The sequence below is a fragment of the Tachyglossus aculeatus genome, chromosome 12, assembly GCF_015852505.1.
Source record: "Tachyglossus aculeatus isolate mTacAcu1 chromosome 12, mTacAcu1.pri, whole genome shotgun sequence".
Classification (NCBI taxonomy): domain Eukaryota; kingdom Metazoa; phylum Chordata; class Mammalia; order Monotremata; family Tachyglossidae; genus Tachyglossus; species Tachyglossus aculeatus.
In genome coordinates, this window is record NC_052077.1 from 6,647,708 (window position 1) to 6,675,579 (window position 27,872).

Genomic DNA, 27,872 nt, shown 5'->3' on the forward strand with positions numbered 1-27,872 from the left:
TCACAACAATGTTCCTCTTTGTCAGACTCCACCGTCCTCCCCTACAGCTCCACTCCTCTCGTTTGGCCACATTTTCCCTCCGGGCTAACTGAGCATTCATTAATGAGTGCCTGTTAGGAATGTGAGGAGAAAGGAAGCGGTAGAGAGAGAGAGAGGTGAGGAAGCAGGGACAAGCGAGATCCAGACCGTCAGTCCGGAGAAGTTTGTCCGCGTTAAGTGAAACCAGAGCTGTTCTTTTTTGAATGGTTCGAAGTTGGCTTCGGGGGCGAGAATGAGAGATATGGATTTCGAGGAAAAAGATTCGGGAAGGTACTGCATAAAGGCCAAGCACGTGGCGATCATCTGTGCTGCGGTAGTTGCCGTGGGATTGATAGTAGGACTCTCAGTGGGACTGACCAGATCTTGCAAACCAAAGGAGGATTCAAGGCAGACTCCACCACCACCTACCATGATTCCTCCCCCGGAGAATGGACCCTGTCCGGCTAGTACTGATGAGAATGGACAATGGAGTGATTTCAGACTGCCCACTTACATCACCCCCGTGCACTACGATCTGGAGATCCAGACGGACATGGAAAAGGATACTTACACAGGGTCGGTCACTATCTCCATCAGTGTTTCCCAAGCTACCAAGCATCTGTGGCTTCACATCCGAGAGACCAGGGTCAGCGAGCTACCAACCCTGCGGTCCTCTTCCGGGCAGCTTGTGGCTCTGGAGAAGTGCTTCGAATACAAAAAGCAGGAGTACGTGGTGATCGAGGCCAGAAACACTCTAGATCCCAGTTCCTACCTCCTCACGCTGAAGTTTGTGGGCTGGCTGAACGGCTCCCTCGTGGGCTTCTATAGGACTACCTACGTCGAGGATAATACCATCAAGTAAACTTCCATTTTAACTTGTTTTTACATTTTTCCCCCTATTTTCTATCTCTTTATTCCTCCCTCACTTTCATTTTTCCAGTGATTTCATCTGTCATCATTTTCCGACTTGGTTTGAGTTCTGTCTGCTTCAGGGAGACACAGTCTGGCACCATCTGTACTTCCGGCACAGAACATAAAATTTAAAAGGACAGTCTGGGCAGTTTAAGAAGGAAAAGTGAGTAAGAGCCTTTAATTTAGAAAAACATAAGGGAGTTTCTCCTCCCTTCGATGTTTGTCAGAAATGTCACTCATTTCCAAAGTTAGCTAAGCTGCTGGGGAAAGTCATTGAATTTGGAATTTGGAAATCCCCTTCTCAAGTGTGTGATATCAGAGATGTTAATTGATATTTAGAATAATAACATGCCTTTTATCTCTTCATTGAGCTTTATTGCATTGATCTTGACTCTCCCCAAGTGTCTAGGAGGGGTCCGTCACAGATAATACTGCCACTTTAATATATATCATTTCATATCATATTATCTTATCATTTGATCACAATATCATATTGTGTATGATAATATTATCATTTTACAATGAGAGAAACTGAGACCTGGAGTGTGTTTATGTGTGTGTGTGCATGTGGAGGTGGGGGAAGTAGAATGACTCAATATCAAATCTCTCAAAGGGTAAAAGCAGGCAAAAGAAACATCATCTGATGCCCCCAGGCTCAGTGAATCCTCAGCTAGTTGGTCATTCCTGCCACTTTGTTAAATCCCATTCCAAAGATGGCAGGTTGGTGCCACCTTCTTCCTAATTTGGACACAGTGGCTTTGCTGGGAAAATTGCTGCTGTGAAGGTTAAGAAGGAAGCAGAGGAGGAAGGAAGGAAGGAAGAGTGGTCCAGAATGGGCCACTGGGGATAGAGTGAGTTCTGGTGTTCCCAATCTGGTTTGAATCATTTCCAAATGGAGACTCTTTGCTATTTTCTTAGGGATCTGGTGGAATGGGGGCTACTGGCCTGGAGCATTGTTCAAGGAGTGGACTTGGCTTCAGTGTGGGCCCAGCTCTTGCCCAAGTCTGGTGCACAGGGAACTCAAGCTGCAGTACTCCCGGTTGCCAGTTGGCCACCATCAGCGGAGAGTGGGCCTGGCTCTGGGCACTACAGAGGCCTCAGGGCTGGGATGGGGAATGCCAGCCTGTAGCCCTGGTGCTCTCACACCTTTAGCCATTAGAGCAGTCTCCATCCTCTAGATTGTCAGTTTGTTGTGGGCAGGGAATGTGTCTCTTTATTGTTGTATCATACTCTCCCAAGTTCTTAGTGCAGTGCTCTGCACACGGTAAGCGCTCAATAAATACGATTGACTGACAGGGACCCATGTGTTCCCCTCATCCACACCAGGACGAGGAGTCTCGTTGGAAATGCCTTGCTTTGTCCTGACTGACAAATGCAAAATGCGGCCTTAGCAGAAAGATCCCTTTCTCCGGGTTGAGCCTATTTTTAAGGAAAGGAAGCAAAAGGAAGATACTGAAAACTGACTGGCTTGGTTCTCTGGTCATTTTCTATTCCCCGGTTTCCCTCAAATACCAACCTATGGTTGAAACTAGCCAGGCTCTCAATGGGGAATATATTTATATAAATAATATTCAGTATCCATCTCCCAAATTACAAGGCAGGCAAGGGGGGAAAAAAGAGCAATAGAAAGAAATGAAGGAATGGAGAGGAGACAAGAAGAAACAGGGAAGCTTCTGTTAGTGCTCAAAGATGTAATTCCTCATTGACCATAGGGAAGAGCTAGAAGACAAATGTGGAACAATGTCACAATCAGACAACACATTTAAAAAGAGATACTGTCCAATGCTTGTCAGAGACACAGAAAAAAAATTGTAATTCAGTATACCTCTTAACCCCTCTCAGGGTCACTCCTGGAGAGTTTCCAGTACTCAACCAGTTTTGACTATGGGAGGGAGAGTCAAGCAGAGGTATACCCATTCCATTCCTATCTTGGGCAGTCGCTAGAGAGTGGATGGTAATCTGCTACAAGTCAAAACTCACCTATGCTGGGGAGCAGCAGCATGGGAGAGAGTCAAGGGAGGAGACTCAAACTGACTGTGCAGAAGGAGGCAATGGTAAACCACTTCCATATTTTTATTAAGAAAACTTTATGGACCCACTACCAGAACGATTGCAAGTGGAGGGGGGGGCATTCTGGGAGAGATGTGTCAATGGTGTCACCATGGGTCAGAGACAACTCGATGACATAAGACAAGGCAAGACACCTCTTAAATTATGATTTTAAAACTGCTCAACAGCTTTTTTGATTGACAATACCTTTACAATTGAAATTAAATATCCTTTTTTTTCCAAAGTTGCAATATTCAAGGAAGTTTAAGCATATATCTTACGTGATTTATTCCCAAGTTGCAATTGAGTACTATAAAGCACTAAAAAGCCAAACAAATATCTGGCACTCAGCATATTTATTTATCAGTTTTAACTGTTTCTATTGCCTTGTGGCACAGGGATATCCTTTCTAAGCCAAAAGTATGTTTGAGAAAGAAAGGCAACATTTCTTTCAAAAGCAAAGGGGTAGTCGGAAAAAAACAGGATTTTCAATAGGAACTTTAAGGGAAAAAGGAACTTCCAAGCCGTCCAGTACAAGCCTGAGTCAAATCCTTCCTCTTATTTATTCATTGATCAGGTAAGCATTTTAATACTACAGAGCAGTGTCAGCCTTTGTGTGTAAGCATGGGTTGGTTTTTTGTTGTTGTTGTTTTTAACTTCTGTCACATCCTTGGTCCTCTCATTTAGATTGAATGGAATTCTTTTCCCTTAGGCAATAAAAAGGCTTATCACAAATTTTGGCATGTCAAGCCTTACGGGTTCAAGGACAAATCTCCCAGAGTTTACCACCTAGTGGACAAATGGAGGTGCATGAATGAGGTGAATTAGAGCAGTAGAGTTACTGCACAATTAACTTACTGCATGCTTCATGCCCATGAAATTCATAAAAAAGAAGAACTCTATCTGGGAACTGCTAAGTTTGTCATTATGCTTGCAATTTACAGCAGAAATTAGGCAGAATGCTAAGTCAGTTTTCTGGCTTAGTGTGAAATTTAGCTCACGAAGGAGTACTGGCATTGGGCTTACTCTTTTAATTACATACTAACTGAGCAGGAGTTTTTTTTTAATCTCTAAATTTTCTGGGGATAGGCTTTGAAAAGACGTGTGGGACATAATATGAGTTGGCAGCCACAGAGATAGGCTGGGAAAGAAGTCAAGTTCCTCTGCAATAACCAGACATTCCCAGAACTATGACACTTGGGTCATGTCAGCATCAAGAGGGACTATCTGTGGGCTGGAAATATTTCCTGGATTATACATGGATCCTATTTGCCACAACAGAAACGCTCCAGAAGCAACATGACCTGGTGGCCTGGGAGTCAGAAGGACCTGGGTTGTAATCCCCATTCCGCTCCTTGTCTGTTGTGTGACCTAGGGCAAGTCACTTCACTTCTCTGTGCCTCAGTTCCCTCATCTGTAAAACAGGGATTAAGATTGCAGTCCCCATGTGGGACGTGAACTCTGTCCAACCTGATTAGCTTGTTTTCATTCATTCAATTGTATTTATTGAGTGCTTAATGTGTGCAGAACACTGTCTTAAGTGCTTGGGAGAGTACAATACAACAATAAATAGATATATTCCCTGCCCACAATGAATTTACAGTCTAGAGGCTAACTTCTAGACTGTGAGCCCGTAGTTGGGTAGGGACTGTCTCTATATGTTGCTGACTTGTACTTCCCAAGTGCTTAGTACAGTGCTCTGCACACAGTAAGTGCTTAATAAATATGATTGAATGAATGAATGAATAAGTGCTGTGGGGCTGGGAGAGAGAAAGAGGAAAAGAAGCAAGTTAGGGTGGCCCAGAAGGGAGTGGGAGATGAGGATAGGTGGGGCTTAGTCTGGGAAGACCTCTTGGAGGAGATGTGCCTTCAATAAGGCTTTGAATGGGGGGAAGGTAATTGTCTGTCAAGGCAAGATTGAGGCACAGTGAGAAGGTTAGCACTACAGGAGCAAAGTGTGAGGGCTGGATTCTAGAAGGAGAGAAGCAAGGTGAGGTAGGAGGGGGATAGATAGTAGAGTGCTTTAAAGCCAATGGTGAGAAGTTTTTGTTTGATGTGGAAGTATATAGGCAACCACTGGAGGTTCTTGAGGAGAGGGGTGATGTCCTGAACATACTTGTAAAAGAATGATCTGGGCAGCAGAGTGAAGTATGGAGAGCCAGGAGGCTGGAAGGTCAGCAAGGAGGCTGATGCAGTAATCCAAGTGGGATAGGATGAGTGATTGTATTAATGTGGTAGCAGTTTGGATGGAGAGGGTAGGGCAGATTGTAGCTATGCTGTGAATGTGAGACCAACAGGATTTAGTGATGGATTGAATATGTGGGTTGAATGAAAGGGAGGAGTCAAGGGTAACACCAAGGATATGGGCTTGTGAGACATGAAGGATGGTGGTGCCATCTACATTGATGGGAAAGTCAAGGGGAGGACCTGCTTTGGGTGGGAAGATCAGGAGGTCTGTTTTGGACATGTTAAGTTTGAGGTGATGGGAAGACATCCAAATAGAGATGTCTTGAAGGCAAGAGGAGATGTGAGACTGGAGAGAAGGAGAGAGATCAGGGATGGAGATGTAGATTTGGGTATCACCTGCAAAGAGGTGGTAGCTAAAGCCAGCTATCCCAGCACTTAGAACAGTGCCTGCCACATACTAAGTGCTTAACAAATACCTTAAAAGCAAACTCACAAATGATGCCTGACTCATTAGGAGGATTCACACTTAGTACTTTTCTTTAGTCTTTGGTATGATCTGTCTGAAAAGTGGTAGGGTGAGCTCATATTAAAGGTGGAGGGGTTTCCCCTATTGCTGCCTTTAATGAGTTTCCTAGTCAGCCAAGAGATTACTCATTCAGCCACTTCTGCCTGTAGTTGCTGGTGGTAGGCTTTGCACTTTCCTCTAGGCCATGGACACTGAAACTATTGAGGAGAAGGTAAGGTAAAAGGGGATAAGTATGGAGGGACCTTCAACCTGTCTGTCAGTTGCAGGGACAGACAAACATCAGAGTTCCTTGGGTCTACTCAGGAGAGCCTAGTGATCCAAACCCCCAAAACTTGAATTTCAGCTGCACAACACATTCAACACCAATACATCTATGTTGCCAATAGGATAGTCACTCTGCCAAGTGTCTGCTGGGTGACCTTGGGCAAGTCACTTAACTTCTCTGTGCCTCAGTTCCCTCATCTGTAAAATGGGGATTGAGACTGTGAGCCCCACGTGGGACAACATGATCCCCTTGTATCCACCCCAGTGCTTAGAACAGTGCTTGGCACATAGTAAGTGCTTAACAAATGCCAAAATAATAAATAATAATAACAATTAAGATTAGGACCAAAATGTTTTTTTTCTACAAGACAGTTACTGTATCTTAAAAAAAGTGCTTACCCACACACATATGAAGCCTTTGTTTTTGCTAAGAAGGAATCATAATATTTAATGGCCCAAGGGAAAGAACAAAGAGTATTCTCACTTGCAGGTGACACAAAATTGTGTTGGAGCACTATCTCTTTGGAAGGACCAAAAACAGAATGAGAAATACATAAAAGAAGAATACTTAGGCCAAACCAAGTCACTAATAGTGGATCAGGAAAGACTGACTAAACACAGACACAGAAGGAAAAGCATCACAAGGAAAATTCAAACAGGTAGTGCAGTACTGATTCAGAAGTCAACCTGATATAGGGGTATATTAGCAGCATAAACCACAAGTAATTCTTTCTCTGTTTCCTACCTTGATCATATATGTTTTAGAGTGTTATGTTGAACTGCTCACTGCACATGAAAAAGGACATGAAGAAATTGCATAAGTTCAGAGGAAAGTAACTAACTGACATTTTAAAGAATGCACATTAGGTCCTATGAGAAAACATCAAAGGAATTAGAGTTGTTTAACTAGAAAAGAGAAGGTTACAGGAAGAATGATTAACTATTTTCAAATATACGAGGGAGATACTGACCAGTTTTTCCTCCGTGAATATGGTATTTAATAACTGTGGTATTTGTCAAGCATCATTCTAAGCTCTGGGGAAGATACAGAACGATCAGGATGGGCACAATCCCCATCCCACACAGGGCTCACAATCTAAGTAGAAGGGAGCACAAGCATTGAATCCCCATTTTACAGATGAGGTAACTGAGGAACAGAGAAGTTAAATGCCTTGCCCAAGGTTATACAGAAGACACATGACAGAGTGGGATTAGAACCCAGGTCCTGGTTCTCCCCAGGCCCATGCTTTTTCCACTAAGCCATGCTGCTCCTTCACTAAATACTTACCATGTGTCCACCCAAAAAACAAAAAATAAATGTCATTACATGAACACTAATACTATTTGCTAACAATTAGTATTATTAATTTATGTTACTTTAATTATTAGTAATAACACTAAGAATTGTAAAAAGGAGAGTCTGGTTGACATGAGGAAAGGTTTCTTGACTGTAAGCATGGTCAAAATACAGGAGTGGGTTCACAGAGGAAACTGTGAGGGCTCCATCTCTGGAAATAGTTCAGAAAATAATAAACATCATTTGTCCCACATGATTTAATCATTCACCTTCCTGGAGACAGGAACTGGGCCAGGTTATCATTCACAGTCCCTCCCACCTCTATAATGCTATAATGTTAAATGTTACTCTGAATTCCAGGAATAATTTTTTTAGATATGGGTAACTTTCCAGGGTGTGTATCCAAAGCCAACTTCTCCTACACAGTGAGGAAGTCACTGAAGTAATAATGATAGTAATGGCATTTGTTAAGCACTTACTATGTGCCAGGCACTGTATTAAGCACTCGTGTGGATACAAGCAAATCAGGTTGTACACAATCCCTGTCCCACATTGGGGTTCACGGTCTTAATCCCCATTTTACAGATGAGGGAAAGGAGGCACAGAGAAGTAAAGCGATTTGCCCAATTGCCCAATTAGAACCCAGGTCCTTCTGACTCCCAAGCACATGCTGTACCCACTGGGCAACACTGCTAGCTACCTATTATCCTTGTTATATTGGCCAGTTCACTAAACTTTTGTTAGTGAACTATGTGCCAGTTCTTTGTGCTAAATAAAAAACAAGTGCTGTTTTTCTTGTTGCAGTAAGATATTCTAACTTCAGCCAGTTCTGCAGTATCTGAGGCAGTGAAAGTAACAGAAACACCAAGAACAAGCTTGTTTGGAGTGCAATCAACACTTCATAATGGAGTTGAGGTGGGAGGAGTAAATGACATCTGGGATCCAAGACACAGAGGGGAGAAGAAATCATCAGAGATAAATAAAAACATCAGCCAGATTCCCCCAGTGTACAAGCAATAATACAGTCTTTGGGACTGAAGATACTTTTGGAAGGTGAAACATCTCACAGCCACAAAGAAAAAGGAAAAAGAGTTATCAAACAATGCACAAATAAGGTAGAAGAAAATGCATTAAAAGGCAAAAGCTATTTTAAATATTTAAATGTAGAGAAAGTCCCTTTTTCCATGCCAAGAATATAAAGCTAAATGACTTTTTTTAAAAGTTTCTCAGATATTCACACAGGTATACCATAGGTAATTGAAATACTCTAATAATTCCCAGAATCTCATTTAAGCCAAAAGAACCTTCTTGCCCTCCCTTATCTCTTCCCCTATCTGCTAAAACTAAATCCTTAACCAGAACTGCTGACAAGTAGCTAATTGGCCAGTATAAGTTTCACCTGCTATCTTTGCTCCCCAAACCTCTGGTAAAGGTACTAACAAACATTGAAATGGACAACAGACAGAAAGTAGGGAGAGTAAAAGAGAAGCAAGGAGTCAGAATATTCAGCTCTTGAATGATTGAAAGTTGGCTGACAAGGCTCATAGTAAAAGCACCATCATGTAACTTTAAGTGCTTCAGTACAGAAAAATTACCAAAGAAGAGCCAGCTCAATAGAAACATTCAAAATTCGTTTGCCAATGAAGGTGGGTGTGTTTCTGTAGAGCTAAAATGTGTGCTGTGTCATTTTAATTAGGAGAGAAATGCTATTATAATGGAGCTCAAGTAGTTGTAGAAATTCTGCCTAAAAATGCTCAGCATTCCATATGACCTGAAAGTTTATGGGTACAGAACTCTTCCATCCATCATGGTTGATCATTGGACACAGGTTTAATGTGAGATATACAGTCTGGAATAAATTTAAAGCCGCAATTCTGGCCCCAGGAACACATGCACTTAATTAAAGAGGCTACAGCAGGGCCATTGTGTGCTTTGCTTAAGTGGATTTTAAAGTGGGAAGTTCAGCTTTACTCATGTTGCCTCTTTGGAAAACGCTGATGTTCCATCCTAGCTAACATGCACTGAAGGGAGTGGTGAGAAGGAAGCAAGGATTAATGGAGACAAGCCCTGCTAGTGTCAGCATGGCCTAGTAGAAAGAATGTAGTTCTGTGAGTCCAAGGTCCTGGGTTCTAATACCAAATCTGCCACTTGCCTGCTGTGTGATCTTGGACAAGTCACTTAACTTTTCTGTTCCCTCATCTGCAAAATGGGATTCAATACCTGTTCTCCCACCTACTTAGACTACCAGCCCCAAGTGGGACCTGATGATCTTGTATCTCCCCCTAGTACTAAGAAATACCAATTCCATACCACAATTATGATTATTCTATCTGAGCCCCATTGCCAAGATCATCACATCATCCTGAAAGAAAACATTTTAGGCTTTGCCATTCCAGTCAAGCAGTCAATAGTATTTGTTTATCAATTGCTTGATCTCTGTCTTCAACGGGCATATACAGTTTAATATGGGGGGACAGACACAAAAATAATTTACAAAGAGAAGGAAGGAAAACAGGTTTTGTGCAAGAGTTTGTGCTCAATCACTATGCTATGTTAAGCTATACACTTAGCTATAGTGGCCTCCCCACTACCCCCACCCCATAGAAGGCCTGAGGGCCCCAAAGTATGGACAAACTAATGGAAGTGTTAAGGTCGGGAACAGAATGGCTGAAAACAGCACTCTTGGGCATCTGCTTTGGATCATGCCCGCTCCCTGGACAATTGGGAAGCACACACAAGGAAGTCTATGAGAATACTCCCTCCTCAAATTCCACCTTGAACATTCAAGATATTAAAGTCACCTTTCACTCATTCTCATTCCTCTGGTGAGCCTACATTCCACCCTCCCTTTCCTCATGGAAAGTTGGACCACCAATATGGGTCATCTCTGGACGCTCCCCTGGGAATCAGACCAGATGTCACATTGTCTCTGTAAAATGAGCCTGCTGATCTTCCTTTCCCAGTCCCTGAAATGCAAACAGGCCATCAGCTTTTCGGGGGGGGGAAATCTGGGTGCAGATTTGCAAAGGTAAATTTGGCCCCCTGACCCAACCCTGATGGGCTTTAATGGGGGGAGAACTAGTCTACAGCCCAAGTTAATCTGTGAAAACTTGCAACCCAATTTTTCCTCCTCTCTCCCTTAAAAATTTCCTTCCTTTGAGGCCCCATGCTTTCATAGAAAGGGGAAATTCGGGATCAGTCAATCAATCAAGGGTATTTATTGAGCACTCAGCTGTGTGTAGAGCACTGTACTAAGCACTTGAGAGAGTATCACTAGACTAAATAGACACAATCTGTGCCCTCAAGCCGTTTGCAATTTGGTGGCTCCCTATTAGAGAAGCAGCATGGCATAGTGGAGTAGTAGAGCACGGACACGGGAGTCAGAAGGTAATGGGCTCTAATCATGGCTCCACTACTTGTCTGCTGTGTGACCTTGGGCAAGTTACTTAACTTCTCTGTGTCTCAGTTACCTAATCTGTAAAGTAGGGATTGAGACTGTGAGCCCCACAAAGGACAAGGACTGTGTCCAACCTGGCTTGCTTATATCCACCCCAGTGCTTAGTACAGTGCCTGGCACATGATAAGCACTTAATGAATATCATCATCATTATTATTATTATTATATTGTGGGGGACAATTTGACAGCTCTGAGCAGGGAAATTCTGGGAACACTCCTAGACCACCTGCTGTGTCTGAGTCCTGGGACCAAAGTTTTCCCTCATCTTCTTGAAACCAGATGGACTTTGAGCCTGTCAGCTTTCCAGAAGTGGAAAAACAGGGTTGTCAGTTCCTACCCCTTAGTGAAAGGGTCCCAGGTGACAATCAGATGACTGTTTATCTCATTAGTAGCACAGATCTTCTGCAGGGCAGGCGTTGGGGGGATATCAAGGTTGCTACATGGGTAATTGAACCTCTGATTTCTCCCAGCATGCAGACGCATCTCTAAATTAAACTCCTCGGTAAGCACAGGTTTGGTAACCCCCATTTTCCTTTCTGCCTCATCGCTTGAAAAGTTTTCATTCATTTTTCCTGTAAGTGGAGTTCTACATTCCTGGTGAGGTGGCACACTCTTGCCAGAAAAGGCTGGGATTGCATTCAGGTATTTTTAAATAATTATTTTGGGGGACAAAATCACATTGAACACTCATTAAAGTTCATTTTAACTCTCGGTTTCAAATGTACTTGCCCAGGAAGATCATGGCTGAATGGCCTGCTCTTCCTAAAGGAGTTTGGAAAAAAATTCCTTGGACAAAAAAATTCCTTAGTGGTCAATTATTCCCAGTCAAAGCTCTAAAGAAAATCAGACCTAGCTACCTTGATCCCATTTCCATTTTCCAGTTGGAATAGGAACTGTGAGTTGTACCTTATACAGCCTAAAGAGACAGTGGAATTGTGTCACTAGGGACTGTAGCTTGGAATGTTCTCTCCCACACTGACAGAACACAGCTGTTGCTTCCTCTGAAGGAAGGCTGCAGTCTTAATAAGTTTTCCTCTCTAATTTGGGTTCTTCAGTTTTCATGTGTAGTTATTCCCAGATCCATGATACTGGGCTGCTGGCATTAACTTCCTCATCCTTTAAGGTTTTACTGGAGGTGTTGCTGATCTCCAACTCATAGGCATTTAGTTACAGGACAATGATAATAATAATAATGGTATTTAAGTGCTTACTATGTGCCAGGCACTCTTCTAAGTACTGTGGTGGTTACAAGCAACCTGAGAGAAAAAGTGAAATCTCAACTGCTGAATTTTCTTTAGAATTTGACTTTTTCCTCATATAATCTGATTTTAAAAGTAAGAGAAGAAATTCCCTCCCCCCACCCCAAATTGATTTTGATCATTTAAGCTCTATTTGGGAATGACCTAAGATTTACAGTGATATTACGTATTTTGGAGCGGGGAAATGATGTGGAACACTGAGGCCCTTCAGAAAAAGCAATAAATGTGTGCTTTAATTGTTGGTTTGTTTCCAAGGAGCATAGCGGCAACTGATCATGAGCCAACAGACGCACGAAAATCGTTCCCGTGTTTTGACGAGCCCAACAAAAAGGCAACATACAACATATCTATTGTCCACCCAGCTTCATATAGTGCGCTTTCAAACATGCCAGTGGAGGTAAGTATGCTGTAAACACACTACTGATGAGGAGAGAGTCTATTTATCAGTTGTCAGGACATTTCAAATCAAAGCAACAGCATGTGTTAGCTCTTTAATGCTGTACTATAAAAGGGTTAGAAAGGATAACCATGTGGTAACAATTCTTACTGAATTCCAAAACAATCCATTCCCTTTGGTCTTGATTATCTGTGGGCTGCATTTGCAGGTCTTCCTCTCTTGCAGATTTCCCAAGAAATAAAGGATGTGGGAGAATCTTCCATTTAACAGTCTTAAAGGAGCAGAGTGGATTCTTGGGAATAGATTAGGTACAGATTAGCTGCCAACCCAAAATGGACCCTGCTAGGAACATGGCCTTTTAACCAATTGAGAACATAGCCTTCCAAAAGCAAATGATTCCTGATGCAGCGAAACAATGTTTCTGAAATGCACGTGTGGTCCTTCAGACCATGTTTTCTTCTAGAACATCCACAAAATAAAACAGCCTAGTGGAAAAATTGGGCCACAGTGACTGGTCCCATGAAAATCTAGATCTGCTTTAGCCTGAAAGGGATGAATAGGAAGGGCAACAAAAATGGTCACCTTCGGGGTAAGTGTCTCCCATTTGTAGGGTGACTATAGGCTCCAGTTTGGATAGTAATCCTGTGCACTAGACCCCTACAGAAGAGGTGTTGTGTCACTGCCATTCACCCCCACAACTAGGGAGAAGGGGAAAAAGATACAATTGAGGTACAGTATGCTTTCCTGAAAGCCGTGGAGTGAGAAAAGATTACTACCATCTGGCTGTATAGTAGTAGTAATAGTAGTAGTTGTTGCAGCAGAGAAGCAGCGTGGCTCAGAGGAAAGAGCCCGGGCTTTGGAGTCAGAGGTCATGGGTTCAAATACCTGCTCCACCAATTGTCAGCTGTGTGACTTTGGGCAAGTCATTTAACTTCTCTGTGCCTCAGTTACCCCATCTGTAAAATGGGGATGAAGACTGTGAGCCCCACGTGGGACAACCTGATCACCTTGTAACCTCCCCAGCGCTTAGAACAGTGCCTTGCCCATAGTAAGCGCTTGATAAATGTCATTATTGTTATCAGTAGTAGTAGTAGTAGTGATATTTATTAATTGGCTACAAAGCATTGTACTAGGCATTGGGGAAAAAATATGAACAACAAAGTTCAGAGTCCAACATGTCTGGTAGTAAAGAGGACCTCGGTCTCTCCTATAGCTGAAGTCTCTTGTTTGGCAGCACAGCTTAGACTCCTTGGCTCATAAAAGGAGGATTAGAATACAATTTGAATCATGACCTGAAGGGGTTTGGAAAGAAATTTGCCCATTCAGAATATCCTGTAATCCTAGGAAACCCTTCTTGGGATATAGAAAATGCTTGGGCCTAGAGAAATTAATGAAGGGGTTTCTTAGAGAGGTTTCTTAGAGGGATTCCTTACTAGAACTCCACATGACAGCCTGATATTGACCTGCCCTGGAGTTAGGTGGCCATCATTTTAAATAGAGTGTGGTCTTTTGATTCCTTTAGAAAATCGAAGATATTGATGCAGCCCGGAAAAGAACAATTTTTGAGAAATCAGTCCCGATGAGCACTTACCTGGTATGCTTCGCTGTGCATCAGTTTGACTTCACAGAGAGGAAGTCATCTTCAGGAATACCTGTGAGTCTACATTGATCCTATTCACATTAAGCGATCTAGATTTCCTGTCATATTTGTCATTTCTCTTGCATTATCCTTCTTTTCCCTTGGGAACAGGAACTTACCCTCAAGATACATTCCATCCAATTGCCTCCAGAGCTAGGAATTTCCCTCTCAGCACATTGCTCTCCCAAGAGAGAATTTGAATACAAACCAGCCTTTAGTAAATGTAGGTGGAAGATAAAAGGTTGAGTGACGATCTCTGAGGGGATTGATTTCTGAGTCCCGTCATAGTTCTTCATATTACTTTTAGATGACGCAGCATGGCATAGTGGATAGAGCACGGGCCTGGGCATCAGAAGGTCATGGGTCCTAATCCCGGCTCCACCACTTGACCGCTCTGTGACCCTGGGCATGCCACTTCTCATCTCTGTGCCTCAGTTTCCTCATATTTAAAATGGTGATCAAGACTGGGCGCCCCATGTGAGACAGGGACTGTGTCCAACCCCATTTGCTTATATCCACTCCGGTGCTTAGTATAGTGCCTGGCACATAGTAAGCACTTAACTAATACCACAATTGTTATTATTATTATTATTATTGTTAATAATTATTACAAAGTCATGGATGGAGCCAAAGAGATCTTCTGGCAGTGAGATAACACTGTTTCCGGTCACCTATTTATGATTCTACTACATCTTTAGCTTGACTAGATCCTTAGAGTCACTGAGGGGAAGATGGAGGTTACCCCACTTCTGGATGAGATACCCAGTCCACAGTAGGCCACAAAGATCCCTACACATCCCATCCAGCTCCCTGAGGTGTGAGGGAGTCAGAACCCTGGGTAAAAGGTGGAATTCCTAGGAAGAAGAGGAGGTAAAAGTTAACAGCTGCACTCAGAGGGCCCTTACCATCACTGAAGGCCCTCTTCCCTTCTCTGGTCATCCCAGTAGTCAAGGACTTCATCATCGTGGAGCCATGCTGCCTAGTGAAAAAGAGCATGGACGTGGGAGTTAGAGGACCTGAATTCTATCCTTGGCTCTGCCACTTGCCTACTGTGTGACCTTAGGCAAAGCACTTAACTTTTCTGTGCCTTAGTTTCTTCATCTGTCAAATGGGAATTCAATCCCTGTTCTCCCTCCTACTTAAACTATGAGCCCCACAGGGAAAGGGACTGTGTCCTATTTTATTAACTCATATCTATCCTAATGCTTTGAACAGTGCATGAGACATAGCAAGTGCTTAACAAATGCCATGATAATGAATATGATGATGATGATGATTACCATCATCATCATTATTACTATGGCCTAGACCAGAAAAAGACACTGTTCAAGTCTACTGATGCTGAGGGTGAAGCAAATTGGACCAGAAAAAGGAAACCGTTACCTAGATTGAAATAGGGACAAGTCTGCCGTGTGACTTTGCGCAAGTCACTTAACTTCTCTGGGCCTCAGTTACCTCATCTGTAAAATGGGGGTTAGCCTCTTGTGGAACAGGGACCATGTCTAACCTGATTAACTTGTATCTACTCCAGTGCTTAGAACAGTGTTTGGTATGTAGTAAGCGATTAAGAAGTAAGCGCTTTTTTTAAAAAAAATTAAAAATTATGGTATATGTTAAGCGCTTACTATGTGCCAGGCACTGTTCTAAACACCGGGGTAGATATGAGGTAGGCGGATTGTCCCACGTGGGGCTCGCAGTCTTAATCCCCATTTTACAGATGAGGTAACTGAGGCCCGGAGAAGTGACTTGCCCAAGGTCACACAGCAGACGAATGGCAGAGCCAGGATTAGAACCCATGACCTTCTGACTCCCGGGCCCATGCTCTATCCACTGTGCCATGTTGCTTCTCTAATTTAATTATATTACTAAATATTAATAGTGGTGCACTTGTGCTGACTTCTGCCAGTAACCATTTCTTGCCAAATAAAACAGTGAATTTATCTCAATCTCGTTTGGCCTACAAGCTCCAGTAGCCTGTGAGTTCGTTGTAGGCAGGGAATGCATCTGTTTATTGTTCTGTTGTACTCTCCCAAGTGCTTAGTCCAGTGCTCTGCACACAGTAAGCACTCAATAAAGATGATTGAATGAATGAAAGAATGTGGTTGTTCTGCTGATGCGTGCATTTCTCTATTCCATTATTCAGCTGCATATCTCTCTGTCTCCTCCAGACTCGAAAGGGGATTATCTCGTTCAAGGAATCTTCCTAATCAATTAAATTCTAGGCATATCATCCTTATTGGTTGGAGTGATTTTCAGAGCAAAGTCAGTATTTTTTTGTGGTATTTGTTAAGAGCTAACAGCGTCAGGCACTGTACTAAGCACTGGGGTAGTTACGAATTAATGAGGTTGGACACAGTCCCTGTCCCACAGAGGGTTCACAGTCTTAATCCCCATTTTACAGATGAGGTAACAGGCACAGAGAAGTGAAGTGGCTTGCCGAAAGTCACACAGCAGACAGGTGGTGGAACCGGGATTGGAATCCAGGTCCTTCAGACTACTAGCTCTATCCACTACACTGCACTGCTTCTCCAAGGGGCTAACAGCTATTCGACTGATTCTCATCACTGGACAGTTCATCAAGTTAATTCTCATTCTTCTTCCCTCCCATGCCCCCCCACAAAAAAATGTCCCTCAAAACAGAATTAGTTTTGCCTGAATAACTCAGTGTTGTTCTGACATTCTCCTTCACTTGTATAAAGGCAGTTTTAGTACTCACAATGGAGCTAGGACCTGTTACTATGACTCCACTTGAGGGATGTATCTGTAAATACCACTTGATATTTGGAGGCCAACATTGACCCAGGGATTCTGGGAAAATCCTCCTGGTTCAGATTTTCTTCTTAGATCTTCTTGGGTTACCGATTCTCTGTGAGCCCGTTGTTGGGTAGGGACCATCTCTATATGTTGCCGACTTGTACTTCCAAAATGATTAGTACAGTGCTCTACATACAGTAAGCTCTCAATAAATACAGTTGAATGAATGAGTATTGCTTCGTCGTTAACCCAGATGGAGATTGTCTGCCACCCTCCGATACGACATGGATTATTTCCCATTCTAAGCAGGTAAAACCCTTATGCTAGTGACGATTCTTTGATTTTCAATTCATAGAAAATTAAGGCATCCCTACTGTTTCCCACCTTTTTACAGTTCAGAAAATTCCATCCCACTTCCAAATTACAATCCATATAAGTTGGGCTACCAAAGGTTTAGGCACTTCTGGATTTGTAGTTGAAAACAGAAGTGCTTCAAAATTGACCAAACTTTTCTGTGAAAAATTTTAGTGGGAAATTCAAATTGAATGCATTTTAGAGAGCCAAAGCAAAGCAGAAAAGAGTGTATGAACCAGGTAAAATTGAGGCTATCATAATGATTCAATCCATCAATCAATGGTATTTATAGAATGTTTATCGTGTGCAGAGCACTATAGTAAATACTTGGGAGAGTACAGTACAAACAGAATTAGCAGAAATGTTCCCTGCCCATAATGAGCTTACAGTCTATAGCACGAGCCTACAAGAAAGAAATGTTTTCTTTCAACCTGAGGATTTCTTTGCATATTAAACACTGGTGCTTTGCTTTTTGTCAAAATTTTTCAAAAGTCATTTCAATTTTCCTTTTATTCATTCATTCAATCAATCGTATTTATTGAGCACTTATTGTGTGCAGAGCACTGTAATAAACACTTGGTAAAGTACAATGCAACAATAAACAGTGTTATTCCCTGCCCACAATGAGCTTACAGTCTAGAGGGGGGGAGACAAGACACCAGTGCAAATAAATAAAGTGACAGATATGTATATGTGTTGTGGGATTGGGAGGGGGGGAGAGCAAAGGGAACAAGTCAGGGTGATGCAGAAGGGAGTGGGAGATGAGGAAAAGTGGGGCTAAGTTTGGGAAGGCCTCTTGGAGGAGATGTGCTTTCAATAAGGCTTTGAAACAGAGGAGAGAGGTTGTCTGTCAGATTTGAGGAGGGAGGGCGTTCCAGGCCAGAGGCAGGATGTGGGCTAGGGGTTGGCAGAAAAACAGGCAAGCACACTGAGCCTGATGATCTCACAGTCAACACTACAGCAAGGAAAGAGGGCCTTAGAAAGTTTCATTAACTCTTTCCACCACTGGCATAGAGTCTAGGGTGGCCAGTTGTGTGGCTTTAATAATAATAATGATAATAATACTTGCGGTATTTGTTAAGTGCTTTCTATGTGCCAGGCATTGCACTAAGCTCTGGGGTGGATTCAAGCAAATTGGGTTGGACACAGTCCCTGTCCCACTTGGGGCTCACAATCTTGATCCCAATGGGACAGATGAGGTAACTGAGGCAGAGGTAACGGGGGCAGAGAGAAGTTAAGCGACTTGCTCAAGGTCACACAGCAGATGAGTGGTAGAGTTGGGATTAGAACCCAGGTCCTTCTGATGCCCAGGCTCATGTTCTATCCACTAGGCCATGCTGTTTCTAACAGGCAGTCTGGTATTCAGCCATCCAGTTCCCTGCCTGGTTCTGATTCAGAACCAGATGCTTTTATGGGCAATTTTCTGTTGTAGGATGTTGTACTCCTAAAGGGTAATTCAGATGATGTTCTGATTCTATGCCCCATTTCACCCTGACGTTAGAAGAGAATGCAGACCCTCTAGAGTAAGAGACAGGTTCAGGAGTGCCCTGAGAGAAACACTATGTGATTACATCAAATCCACACCCAGGATGTTATATCACCCCCTTATGTCACTCCATTATGTCATAGACCCAGAGTAACATAGGGGACATCTAATGAAATTCCTTTTTCCAGCATAAAATATGGCTATCAGGGGCCAGGCTAGATTGATGGCTCCTTTTTTACTTATCTTTTTGTTTTTTTAATGGTATTTGTTAAGCGCTTACTATGTGCCATGCACTGAACTAAGCTCTGGGATAGATACAAGCTAATCAGGTTGGACACAGACCCATGCTTCTTCCACTAGACCACACTGCTTCCCTCCTTGAGAGCTGGTATCAATGTTCCATTGCAATGTATACTCACAAATGGTTAGAACGGTGCTTTTTTTTTGGATGCTATTTTTTAACTGTTTTCTATGTGCCAGATACTGTACTAAGCACTGGGGTAGAGACAAGATAATCAGGTTGGACGTAGTTCCCGTCTCAAATCGGGCTCACAGTCTTAATCCTCATTTTACAGTTGAGGTAACTAAGGCCCAGAGAAGTTAAGTGACTTGCCCAAAGTCACCCAGCAGGCAATCTGACAATTACTCTCCTCCACTTCAAAGCCTTATTGAAGGCACATCTCCTCCAAGAGGTCTTCCCAGACAAAGCCCCAATTTTCTTCATCTCCCACTCCCTCCTGCCTGGCCCTGACTTGTTTCTTTGTTTCCCCCCCGCTCCCAGCCCCACAGCACTAATTTATATATCTGTAATTGTATTTATTTATATTTATGTCTTGTCTCCCCACCTCTGGACTGCAAGCTCTTTGTGGGCAGAGAATGTCACTGTTTATTGTATTGTACTTTTCCAAATGCTTTTGGCAAACAGTAAGTGCTCCATAAATACGATTGAATGAATTAAGTGATGGAGCTGGGATTTGAACCCAGGTTTTCCTGTCTCCCAGGCCCATGCTCTTCCCACTAGGCCATATTGTCTCTGCCTTACAGAGTAGGTGCTCAGTACACAGTAGGAGCTCAATAAATACCACTGATTAAATCATAAATTGACAGGGATCAAATAATGCTTTGGTGAACTAAATGGTGCTCCTCTGACCGGAAGGGTTTACTAGAGCTTCTCCAGTACCTCAAGAGACCCAAAAGAAGTGATAATATAGGAGACTAGAGTTCAGTGTGAGCTGATATGGAGTAGGCAGAATAAAGCTTCTCCCAGGAATGTACCTTAAAAAGCTGAAAAGACACCACAAAATCCAACTAGTGGCCCCTGACCAGTGAAATTCTTTCAGTGTTTGACAAGATGTTACCATAATACAAGTCAGGGAAGATTACACAACCTAGCTCACCAAGGACCTTTGCCTTCATTAATATGTGTTACACCTCCAGATCGAAAACAGAAATGTTATTTAGTTAAAGTTTAAGTGTGTGCCTTCCAAACAGGAAGAAATTAACTGCGTCAATGTTGTGATCCAAGCCAAACAAACCCTCATGTGTATAATGCATTTTCCTGTGTTTTGTCAAATGAAGACTCATTCTCACTTTGCTTTATTTTGTTTTACAGCTCAGGATCTATGCCCAGAAACAGCAATTAAATACAGCTGAATATGCTGCCAATGTAACGAAAATCGTATTTGATTATTTTGAAAAATACTTTGGTATGCAGTATGCCCTTCCCAAATTAGGTAAGGACCATTTTAACTATCCTTGCTATATAAGGCTGCTCTTTATTGACACCTAAATTCTCTTATCTAAGTCATTATCTGAGCTGAGATACCACTAGTCAGAGCTAAAATTAACCTCAGGTCTCTACTCTGTATATTACTCTGAAAGATGCCCTTCCTTGATAGAAGAAAAGGAGGAGAAGGAGATTGGGTAGGGATGGAAGAGGAAACGGAAGGTGAGAAGGGGAGAAATGGGGAGGAGAAGGAAGAAAGTTAGGGATGAGGAAATGTGGTGAGGAGGAGAAGGGAATGATTTATTCCGGAACTCCTCACCACACAACTGGTAGATTTTGTATTCACTTTTCCAGGATTAACATCCTGGCACGTGTGATAATTGGATTTCTATGTATTTCCCTCTTTCCACCACTGGTCAAGACTAAGTCTGACTTCTGGCAACTAAAGTCATACACTAGTGCTGCTGCCACAAACATTTTTTCTCATGCGTCATGTTGCTCAGCATCACAAATCTGTAGGGAAAATAAAGTGGGACTTTTAATTTTTTTTCCAAAAGTAAATGGATAATAGGCAAACCACGGCTGGGAGAGCATGTGAAAATCTGGATAACATGCTAGTTTTACAAAAACTTCCATCATTGGTGAAGGACCCGAACTGAAGGTCAATAGAGGTGAAAATCGGAGCAGGGAAGAAAAACATCCCTCATTTCCAGTCCTGCCTTCGCAACTTGATCCATAGGATGGACTCCCAAGGAAAATGAGTGTCCCACTGATGTTTCTGAAGAGGGAACAGCTGGGGCTTGCTCTGCTTCAGGTCACAGGTGTTCCGGTTGTTCAGTTCCTGCTACATATTTTAGGTCACTTAACCATTACTGTCAAAGCAGGGTGAGGAGAAACTATTTTTCATTAAAACTTAAAAAGCACCCTTTTAAAATGCTGAATACAGCTATGATTATCAGTAGCTTTCACTGAGCACTTCTGTGCAGAGCACTGTATTACGCACTTAGAAGAGTTCATCTGAAATAAAGATACAGTACCTGCCCACCAGGAAATTGCAAACTAACACATGCAATTTAGTATTATCTTCTCTTTTCCAATACTCCGTGTTTATCAATCAAGAGTTTCTCAAATGTTTATTATTTTAAACTGAATTATACTTCTCCCTTATATGTTTCATGGAATAAATAATTCACTATTGAGTCTCTCTTGAAAAAAAAAAAGGTAGCCTGTTTATGTTTGGTAAAAGTGAAGCATTAGCAGCCTTGTTTTCATCCCATGAGAGGGTGATATGTACCAGGTAGTTCTTGTCACTTGACAAAAGAGGGTGGTTTGGGCTTAAGGGGAGCCCCCTAATTGGTCCAGAAATCTGCATGACTGACAGCTTCTACCTGAGACTATTTTTACCAGCTCAAATAGCTAAAAATTTGCCATTTTTGTCCTTTAGGATTTGACAATTTGGGTCTCCACAGGAGCAAAGAAGCAGTGTGGCTTAGTGAATAGAGCACAGTCCTGGGAGTCAGAAGGACCTGGGTTTCTATTCATTCATCCATTCAATCATATTTATTGAGCTCTTATTGTGTGCACAGCACTGTACTAAGAGCTTGGGAGAGTACAACAATAAATACACACATTCCCTACCTGCAACGAGCTTACAGTCTAGCGTGTTGTGGGGAGACAGACATGTATATATATATACATAAAATTACAGATACATATATAAGTGCTGTGGGGTGGGAAGAGCAAAAAGAACAAGTCAGGGTGCAAGAGAAGGGAATGGGAGATGAGGAAAGATGGGGCTTTGTCTGGGAAGGCCTCTTGGAGATGTGCCTTCACTAAGGCTTTGAAGCGGGGGGAGAGTAATTGTCTGTCAGATTGGAAGAGGGAGGGTATTCCAAGCCACAGGCGGAATGTGGGTGATGTGTCGGCAGCGAGATAGGTGAGATCCCAGCTCTGCCACATTTCTGCTGTGTGACCTTGGGCAAGTCATTTAACTTCTCTGTGCCTCAGTTGCCTCATCTATAAAATGGGGATTGAGTGTGAGCCCCATGTGGGAAAGGGACTGTGTCCACCCTAAATGACTTGTATCTACCCCAGTGCTTAGAACAGTGCTTGGCATCCAGTAAGTGCTTAACGAGTACCATAATTATTAGTAGTAGTAACCCCTACTTGAGAACAGACAAAAACCCTTCTGGAAATCTTGCTTCATAAAATTAAACAGCTGTCCCTGCCATGGATTGTGTTAAATCAAGGAAAAAGCAGAAGCCCGGCCAATAGCTATAGAAAACTGGCCTCAGCCCCTGTCTTACTAATTATGGCATTTGTTCAGTACTTACATTTGTCAAGCATTACAAAGCATTGAGGTAGATATAAAATAATCAGATCAGAAACATTCCCTGACCCATCTGAGCTCTTCATCTGAGGGGAAGAAAGAACAGGTATTTAATCTCCATTTTACAGATGAGGAAACTGAGACACAAAAGAGGTTAGTCAATCAGTTAATCATATTTATTGAGTGCTTACTGGATTCAGAGAAATGTACTATGAGCTTTGATGAGGACAGGGTAGGGGCCTGGGAGTCACAAGGTTTGCTGCCGTTTGTCTGCTGCATGGGGACAGGGTAGGGGCCTGGGAGTAACAGGGTTTGCTGCCATTTGTCTGCTGCGTAGGGACAGGGTAGGGGCCTGGGAGTCACAAGTTTTGCTGCCATTTGGTTTTGTTCTCTGTCTCCCCCTTTTAGACTGTGAGCCCACTGCTGGGTAGGGACTGTCTCTATATGTTGCCAAATTGAACTTCCCAAGTGCTTAGTACAGTGCTCTGCACATAGTAAGCACTCAATAAATACGATTGATGATGACAGGGTAGGGGCCTGGGAGTCACAAGGTTTGCTGCCGTTTGTCTGCTGCATGGGGACAGGGCTGGGGCCTGGGAGTCACAAGGTTTACTGCCGTTTGTCTGCTGCTTGGGGACAGGGTAGGGGCCTGGGAGTCACAAGGTTTGCTGCCATTTGGTTTTGTTCTCTGTCTCCCCCTTTTAGACTGTGAGTCCACTGTTGGGTAGGGACTGTCTCTGTATGTTGCCAATTTGTACTTCCCAAGCGCTTAGTACAGTGCTCTGCACATAGTAAGCGCTCAATAAATACGATTGATGATGACAGGGTAGGGGCCTGGGAGTCACAAGGTTTGCTGCCATTTGTCTGCTGCGTAGGGACAGGGTAGGGGCCTGGGAGTCACAAGGTTTGCTGCCATTTGGTTTTGTTCTCTGTCTCCCCCTTTTAGACGGTGAGCCCACTGCTGGGTAGGGACTGTGTCTATATGTTGCCAAATTGAACTTCCCAAGTGCTTAGTACAGTGCTCTGCACATAGTAAGCACTCAATAAATACGATTGATGATGACAGGGTAGGGGCCTGGGAGTCACAAGGTTTGCTGCCATTTGTCTGCTGCATGGGGACAGGGTAGGGGCCTGGGAGTCACAAGGTTTGCTGCCATTTGGTTTTGTGCTCTGTCTCCCCCTTATAGACTGTGAGCCCACTGTTGGGTAGGGACTGTCTCTATATGTTGCCAATTTGTACTTCCCAAGCGCTTAGTACAGTGCTCTGCACATAGTAAGCGCTCAATAAATACGATTGATGATGATGATGAGCTTGGGATAGTACGATATAACAGAGTTGTAAGACACATTCCTTGTCCACAAGTGACTTGCCCAAGGTCACACAGCAGGGAAGTGGTGGAACCAGGATCAGAACTCAGGTCCTCTGACCCCGAGTCCTATTTTGCCTGCTGTCACATAGTCTGGGCAGTCAGGAGCAAAGCACACTATTAATAATAATAACAACAATAATAATGGTACTTGTTAAGAGCTTACTATGGGCCAAGCATTGTTGTAAGCACTGGGGTAGATACAAGTTAATCAGGTTGGACACGGTCCCTGTCCCACATGGGGCTCACACTCTTAATCCCTGTTTTCCAGATGAGGTAACTGAGGCATAGAGAAGTGAAGTGACTTGCCCAAGGTCATACAGAAGGCACATGACAGAGCCAGGGTTAGAATCCAGGTCCTTTTGACTCCCAGGGCCATGTTCTATCCACTTAGCCATGTTGCTTTTTTGCATATATGCATTCCAGGAATTGTCCTGGAGTTCCTTCAATGGTGTTCGGCAAGGGTACTGTAGAGAAAACTAGAGTTAGTGTAAAAACATGAAATGCATCATATCTGGTGGGCAAACTGAGACCAGGGGCTCCAAGGTGGGTGAGAACAAGATTCTAACACATAACTGCAAAATAAAAGATTACCTTTATGTGCACAGAGCAATCCCTTCTAATCCTCTCTAGGTGACAAAGGTTTAATTTGTTCATGCAGATTGAAGGTTAAAATGTGATATGAATATCCTTTTTCATATATAGTTGCCCCTGAAGATTCAGCATGTACTGCATGTGTGGGTTTGTGAGCAATAACGCACCACAGAATAGTGCATGATGGAGATGTTTTATCAAAATAATTAGTACGACAATCACACCAAAAGAATGGAATCTACTGGAAATGAAGTTTAAGACTAAACAAACTATAATGAAATTGAGCTTACTGGAATGTCATTTCTGTTAAAAACCATATCCTGATTCAAACTTAATGGCATTGCTCTGTTTCTCACTTGGGATTTTTTCTGCACTCTAACCCACATGTTGGAGCCAAAGTAACCAAATCCAAAGATGAAGATAACAGGAAATGGAAACTGCCTGCAATGTAGATCTGGGTTGGAGAGGTGTATGTCTTTTAAGAGTTATTTTAACCCCATTTTAGGTATTTCAAGCTTGTTGTGGGCAGGGAACACATCTACCAACTCTGTATTGCTCTATTGTATTGTCCCAAGTGCTTAGTACTGTGCTCTGCACACAGTAAGGTCTCAAAACATGCCATTGATTGATTGATTATTTGCAGCTGGAATGAGAAATCAAACTATTCCAAATATGTCAATAAAAATAAGAGGCTAAAACCATCAGCCATACCATTACTAAGTCAACATGCACTATTCTGTTTCTGACTGGCAATGGGATGCTGGTCACCCTCCTCAACACGCATCTCAGCATGAGAAACAGTGTGCCTTAGTGGAAAGAGCAGATTTTGGGGATATGGAAGACCTGGGTTTTAATATCAGTTCTGCCACGTGCCTGCTGGGTGACCTTGGGGGAGTCGCTTAACTTCTCTGAGCCACAGTTACTTCATCTGCAAAATGGGGATTAAGGCTGTGAGCCCCATGTTGGGCAGGGACTGTGTCCAGCCTAATGATAATGATATTTATTAAGCGCTGACAATGTGCCAGCGCTTTTAGACTGTGAGCCCACTGTTGGGTAGGGACTGTCTCTATATGTTGCCAACTTGTACTTCCCAAGCGCTTAGTACAGTGCTCTGCACATAGTAAGCGCTCAATAAATACAATTGATTGATTGATTGATTTTTCCTCCTAACTATAAATAATTTTGTGTCTGTCTGCCCCATAAAACCACAAACTCCTTGAGGGTAGTGAATATGTCTTTAGTCTTTTATTGTACTCTCCCAAATCCTTAGTTTAGTGCTCTCCTTACAATAAGAATGATAATGATAGAGAAGCAGCATGGGGTAGTAGATAAAGCATGGGCCTGGGAACCAGAAGGTCATGGATTCTAATCCCAGCTCCACCACTTGTCTGCTGTGTGACTGTGGGCAAGTCACTTAACTTCGCTGTGCCTCAGTTACCATCTATCAAAAATGGGGATTAAGAATGTAAACCCAATCTGGGAGAGGGACTGAGTCCAACCTGATAAATTTCCATCTACCTCAGCACTTAGAACAGTGCTTGGCACGTAGTAAGTGCTTAACAAGTACCATAGTAATAATTATTATTATTGTTATTCTTAAATACTGATTCACTGTGGGCAGGGAACGTTTCTACTAATGCTGTTATACTGTATTCTCCCAAGTACTTAGTACAGTGGTCTGTACACAGTAAATGCTAATAAAATGATTTTTTTTTTATCCAAAGGACAGTCAAAAAACCAAATTTGCCATACTCGGCACCTGAGAAAAGACAGCCAGTGTTTTACAGTAGGAACACTAATCTCTCTTTCTTTTGTCCCAGACAAAATAGCTATTCCAGATTTTGGCACCGGGGCCATGGAAAACTGGGGACTGATCACTTACCGAGAAACCAACCTGCTTTATGATCCCAATGAATCTGCCTCTTCCAACAAGCAGAGGGTTGCAGCGGTAGTGTCCCATGAACTTGTGCATCAGGTATGCTGCTGTAGAAACCTCTCTTTATAACAAATTCAGAAAAATAAGAAGGGTATCTTAGTCTGACAAGTAATAAATGACCAATTTCAGAAATAGTCAATTTTCTGAGTCCTGCACTAAAACACTTCTCATTTGCTGGAACAGGAAGCACTACAGTTCACCATTGCAGAGGGTTGAGAAATGAAAAGATTTTCCCATTTGCATCTCAAAGAAAACTTTCCCTAGGGAGTGTAGCCACCAGTAAGATTAAGGCAGCCCTTGTAAACTCTTATTAAAGTTGTGGCAGTTCTGTATATGTACTCCACTATTTAAGCACTTAGTCATCCTCATTTCCATTTTTCCATTCCCTTTATCCTCCAATCCGCAATAATTTTGTGTCCTCCCTCACAGTTCCTGCCCCATATGGGGCTCACAGTCTCAATCACCATTTTACAGATGAGGTAACAGAGGCAACAGAGCAGTGAAGCGACTTCCCCTTGGTCACACAGCAGAAAAGTGGCAGAGCCGGAGCTAGAACACACAACCTTCTGACTCCCAGGAGGGGGAAGGTCTATGGCATAGCAGGAGGAGGCGGATTAATAGCAAGTGAGAGACCTTTTATTGAGAAACAAGAAGGATAGCAAGAATCAACCAATTAATAGTATTTACTGAGCCCTTATTCCAAGCAGAGCACTGTTACTACTAATAATAATGATGGTATTTGTTAAGCGCTTACTATGTGTCAAGCATTGTTCTAAGCACTGGGGTAGATACAAGGTTGTCCCACATGGGGCTCACAGTCTTAGTCCCCATTTTACAGACGAGATAACTGAGGGACAGAGAAGTTAAGTGACTTGCCTTAAGTCACACAGCTGACAAGTGGAGAAGCTGGGATTCAAACCCATGACCACTCACTTCCACGACTACCCCCTCTCCCTTCAGTATCACCCTTGCACTCACAAGGATTTGTACCCTTTGCTTACTCCACCCTCAGCCCCACAGCCCTTAGGTGTATATCGTAACTTATTTTAATGTCTGTCTCCCCCTCTCAATTATAAGCTTTTTGTGGGCAGGGAACACATCAACCAACTTTGTTAAACTATACTCTCCCAAGCACTTGGTACAGTGTTTCCATAAAGTAAGCACTCAATAAATACCATTTGATGGGAGTTTGTGGAGTTAGAGATGGAGCAGGATTTTGAGATGATTAGATCCAGCATATCCTCTAGACTGTAAACTCGTTGTCAGGCAGAGAATGTGCCCTTTTATTGTTATATTGTATTCTCCCAGGAGCTCAGTACAG

At 42.8% G+C, this 27,872-nt stretch overlaps 1 protein-coding gene and 1 non-coding gene across 2 annotated transcripts in view; both read left to right on the forward strand.

Moving 5' to 3' along the window:
* Positions 1-46: 46 nt before the first annotated feature.
* The window catches only part of LOC119935750 (glutamyl aminopeptidase), an 84,885-nt gene continuing 57,059 nt past the window's right edge, over positions 47-27,872 (forward strand). The window contains exons 1-5 of the mRNA XM_038755228.1: positions 47-876; positions 12,225-12,366; positions 13,889-14,020; positions 20,212-20,332; positions 26,436-26,590. Coding sequence (XP_038611156.1) covers positions 272-876; positions 12,225-12,366; positions 13,889-14,020; positions 20,212-20,332; positions 26,436-26,590 — 1,155 coding nt within the window. The 5' untranslated portion in view covers positions 47-271. The remainder of the gene's footprint in view (positions 877-12,224; positions 12,367-13,888; positions 14,021-20,211; positions 20,333-26,435; positions 26,591-27,872) is intronic.
* On the forward strand, positions 2,763-2,900 carry LOC119935952. The gene has a single exon (XR_005453548.1). It is a non-coding gene; the product is annotated as a small nucleolar RNA SNORA7 (small nucleolar RNA).